Here is a 4,648-nt window from a genome sequence, read left to right as displayed (position 1 = left end):
AGAGAGAGAGAGAGAGAGAGAGATATACATATATAGAACCAGAGAGGGAGAAAGAGATACACACCCTCACGCATATGCATGTATGTGCGTATATGTGCGTGTATGTGTGTGCGTGCGTGTGTGTGTGTGTGTGTCTGCATACATACATTCTATTTTACGAATTCCTTATTATTAATACTTACAGTTCCTTCAAATGGAAACAGTATGGTTGCTAGCTGCATGGGCGTTTGAAACAAAACTAAATGTGTGTAATTAAAGCTATTACAATTATAACTAATGACGAGTTTACAATAATTGTCTTAGAAATTGCACAACTTATGATACTAGTATGAATATTGATTGCTTCCATTATATGTAATACAATAACGTGTGTGTTGTATCTGGTTATATCATTTCTAACAATCGGACATCATAAAACTAATTTCTTGAAATTTATTGAAATCCTTTTTGTTTTTCACACAAACTAGACGTTCAGAATCTATTTAAAGCAGTTATAAATTAACTGCTAAGATGCTTATTGTAAATGATTTTAGAAATTTATATAAACACCAATACAGAACATCAAGAAGAAGAGACAGGACGACACTCTGATGGGACACTGTATATCTTAAAGTATCTAATCTGATTAGGACATCATATATGTATTGCAGTAAGCAATGTGTTGATTACACGGCAAGAGCTGTGTAGTATATACGGTAATGTGATGATCACATAGCAAGTCATTAGTTCTGCATTCGGTAATACGATGTTCAGCCAGCACGCACTATGTACTGTAATCGGAAATAAGATAATCATCCGGGAAGCGATACATTTGTTATTCGACTAATTCCAGTCGGCATGTTGCTCATTTGTGACTAAAATTGACGTTTGAGATGACTAAGCTATTATTAATTTCAAAAGGTGACTGTTTAAGTTTGACAGCAATGCATTTCACTTTGTAATATACTGGACGGGATACAGTCTATTTTCGAATAGAGTGGCATAAAGAGTTCATAAAAATTAATCCAACCCAGAAGTAAGTAAATTCTGTGAGATGACCAATAAGCCAAAGACAATTTCGAAAGAAATATCGTATCAGATAAATGTAAAGATGGAACATGGTTTTGAATTATTTCGTATTTTAAGTGATAAGAAGTTTGATTGCTTGTCGTATGGTTCCGGGTTCAGTCTCACTGCGTGGCTCCTTGGGCGAGTGTCGTCTACTATCGCCTCGGGCCGACCAAATCCTTGTCAGTGGATTTAGGATACGGAAACTGAAAAAAGTCTATCATAAATATATATATATATGTGTGTGTGTGTGTGTGTGTGTGTGTGTGTGTGTGTGTGTGTGTGTGTGTGTGTGTGTGTGTGTGTGTGTGTGTGTGTATGTATCTTTGTCTCTGTGTGTGTGTGTGTATGTATCTTTGTCTGTGTGTGTCTGACACTGCTGCTTGATGACCGGAGTTGGTGTGTTTATGTCCCCGTAACGTGGCGATTCCGCACAAGAGAGCGATACGATAAGTGCTAGGCCTAAAAGAAAATAAGTATCGGGGTCGATTAATTCGACTAAAATTCTTCAAGACGGTGTCCTAGAATGGTCGCTATTTAATGATTGAAACAAGCAAAAGATAAAAGATACTAGATGTAGATAGCTAAAGATATACTAAATATACCAAAACCAGATACACCAGAGTAAAGAAATGAAATATTACCCTTCGACTAGAAGTAAATATCTAAACTAAACAAGGACACAGAAGTATTGTGAAAATATATGAGATTGCCTTCTAAAAATAACGAAGCATAACAACAAAAACAATAGAGTGTATTACATGTGAATATGCTACATTACCCCTCCCAACACTCCCACAACTAAAAGACCTTAACTTAAGCCTTGCTAAATATTAATACTACCCCAATTTCAACTAGTCGCAAATAACGTGTAGTACTAACATAAATATCCAATTGTCTTTGAAGACGTAACAGTCAATTGTAGGCAAATTATAACAGAAATTGATCACTAGTTTACATGCGAAATAATCCTACATGATTGCACTTTATAAAAACAAAAATACAGTGTTTCTATCGGCTGACATTAGCATTAACAATTACTACAGTATTGGCGTGATAAAATTACCTTTGATAAAGAAAAACAACAACAACAACAGCCATAACAACAACATTCACTGATAAAGCTTTGAAATGTAAATCATTTTGACACATGAGAAAAGTACCATAATTTCATTCTATATTGGTACAGCTGGAATAATATCACAAATGCATTTGGGAAGAAATAAAACGTGAGTTTACCTGTAAGAATAGAAATAAGTAACTTGCAGAAAATAGCAATAGAATCGGTCAATGTAACAAAATTGTTCTCTCAGAACATTATTTTGACATTTGATATTTCTGAGCATGGCAACTAAAATATATATCAGTCTTTGGACTAGAATATGCGAACGAGTCCCTTTCAGAAAACAACAACGATGACGCCACTGCACCACCACCAATACCACCACTACCAACAACAACAACAATAACAAAAGCAACATCAACAACAAAAACAAAAGCAACAACATCAACAGCAAAAAGTACAAAAATAACAGCGACACTACTACTACTACTACTACTACTACTACTACTACTACTGACAACAATCTCAACAACAGCAACAACAATAATAATAATAATAATAATAATAGTAATAATAATAATAATAATAATAATTTCTTCCTGGGGTATAAAAGCTCAAAAAAATAAACAAAATGCAAAAATGGAATGAAGTAGAAATGTAAAAGAACACATTTATACGGAATAAATCATTAAAACATTCTCCACTCTAAAGGCGCATGCTCAGAGCAGGTTCGCCACACTCAGTCACCTTCTAAATGATCTGCTGGAAGGAAGCATTTCCCATTCAACCATCAGTTTCCTCTTTTTTAACGAAACCTGAAAACGTCGATGAGGGGGTTATCCAAAGAGGAAGATGTCTATCTCCGACGTTTGCAGTCCTGTCTCTCACACCACTTCTTTTGACCAAACCACCAGAGTGATGAAGACCGCCTGTCCTTTTCGCAACAGCCTCAGGTCAATCTCTTTTTTTTTTTCAACTACAATACAAGAAACCTTTGTCAAAACTGGATTGCAAGAGAGACACTCACAGCCTTTGTTACTGTTGCTGTCGTTCTTTAGCCATTGGTCAGCCCTTATAAAGCAAACTTATGATGAATACAACTCCAGTCGAGGCCATCACAACATTTATTCCAACGCTGTATCTCAAACTACATTATCCAACAGATACTTCCGTCTTTTTCAGGCACTCAGATATTGCTTGTGTAGGATTTGTCAATTCTAGTAGGTTGCTCCATGGTATAAAATATATTCCATCGACTCTTCAAAGAGGTTTCGGTTGACTGAAATATTCTGTCATGATTTACAAACCCAATCATTTGGTTGTTATCATCATTGTCATCATTGTCACCATAATCTTTCTGATCATCGTCCTCCTAGTCATAAATATCAGCTTCATCGTTGTCACTGTTATCACAATTATCATAACTGTTGGGGCAATCATTACCATCCCCACCATCACATCAGCTCCATCACAACCATTGTCTTTATCTTCATCGTTACCATCTGTATCAGCGTCATAATGAATATTCATTAACTATGCTGTTATATTCAACTCATTTATTTGAATGTCATAAAACTGAAGGTTATTAACTGAACAATAATTCTTCCATTTTAGAGATTACATCGGATTATAACAAGCGCTGAATTGGTTTCTCCTCAAGATTCTGCCAAAGAAATGATCAGTATTGTAAAAAATAAGGAATTTACACGTCTTTTCCAAAAGAGCACCATAAGAGTAAGTTTACGCTTTTTATATTATTTTTAGGACTTAATTCGTCAAACGATTCTCTTTGATAACAAAAGAACTAGGATTTTAGATTACAGAATTATTTAGAAATTTATAATTCTGATACTGTGTGCGAACCATAACTGTTAGTGCATGTATAGACAAGTGTATATGTAAGAAAGTTCTTATCATGTATTTCATATATATTTGTGTGTGTGTGTGTGTGTGTGTGTGTGTGTGTGTGTAATAAAGGTGGCTGAACGCAATTTAAACCGAAAAGAAATAATTCACCGTCACTTAAATTGACCAAGGGCGCAGTAGCATTGTTAGAAATAGGAGTCAAAAAACCCTCACCCACAGAAAGTGACATTCTATTTGAACTGACACATATATACGTGCAGACATAGAGATAGATAGATAGATAGATAGATAGATGTGTGTATATATGTATATACACTTATGCATATGTATATTCACACACACGTATATATATATATATAATCAATCCAAACAAGAACAAGCAAGAAAAAACATCAACGCGAGGACGTGAAAAAAGTACTGTGTTATTGGACGCCCAGGAAAGGACAGAAAAGAGAAGAAATATATATATATATATATAAGTAAAGAGTAAAAGAGTCAAAAGGAAGAGTAAGTACTGTTAGGCAGCTTTTTAATTATCACTACAAATGTTTCGATTCATATAGATCTTCGTATATATGCAGGATTTACACTGATACTCACACTCTAATACGGTCTTAACAGAATACATCTCAACTATATATATATATATATATATATATATATATATATATA

General features: G+C 34.5%; 1 protein-coding gene across 2 annotated transcripts in view; it reads left to right on the top strand.

The window, feature by feature from the left end:
* LOC106880606 (glutamate receptor ionotropic, NMDA 3A) overlaps window positions 1-4,648 on the top strand; it is an 847,266-nt gene that overhangs the window by 719,862 nt on the left and 122,756 nt on the right. For both annotated transcript variants that reach the window (XM_052972428.1, XM_052972427.1), the window contains exon 8: window positions 3,725-3,844. In XM_052972428.1, the coding sequence (XP_052828388.1) occupies window positions 3,725-3,844 (120 nt within the window). The remainder of the gene's footprint in view (window positions 1-3,724; window positions 3,845-4,648) is intronic.

The sequence above is a fragment of the Octopus bimaculoides genome, chromosome 13 (genome assembly GCF_001194135.2).
Source record: "Octopus bimaculoides isolate UCB-OBI-ISO-001 chromosome 13, ASM119413v2, whole genome shotgun sequence".
Taxonomy (NCBI): Eukaryota; Metazoa; Mollusca; class Cephalopoda; order Octopoda; family Octopodidae; genus Octopus; species Octopus bimaculoides.
The sequence above is the reverse complement of the archived record's forward strand: the minus strand, read 5'-3'. Positions and strand labels throughout refer to the sequence as shown.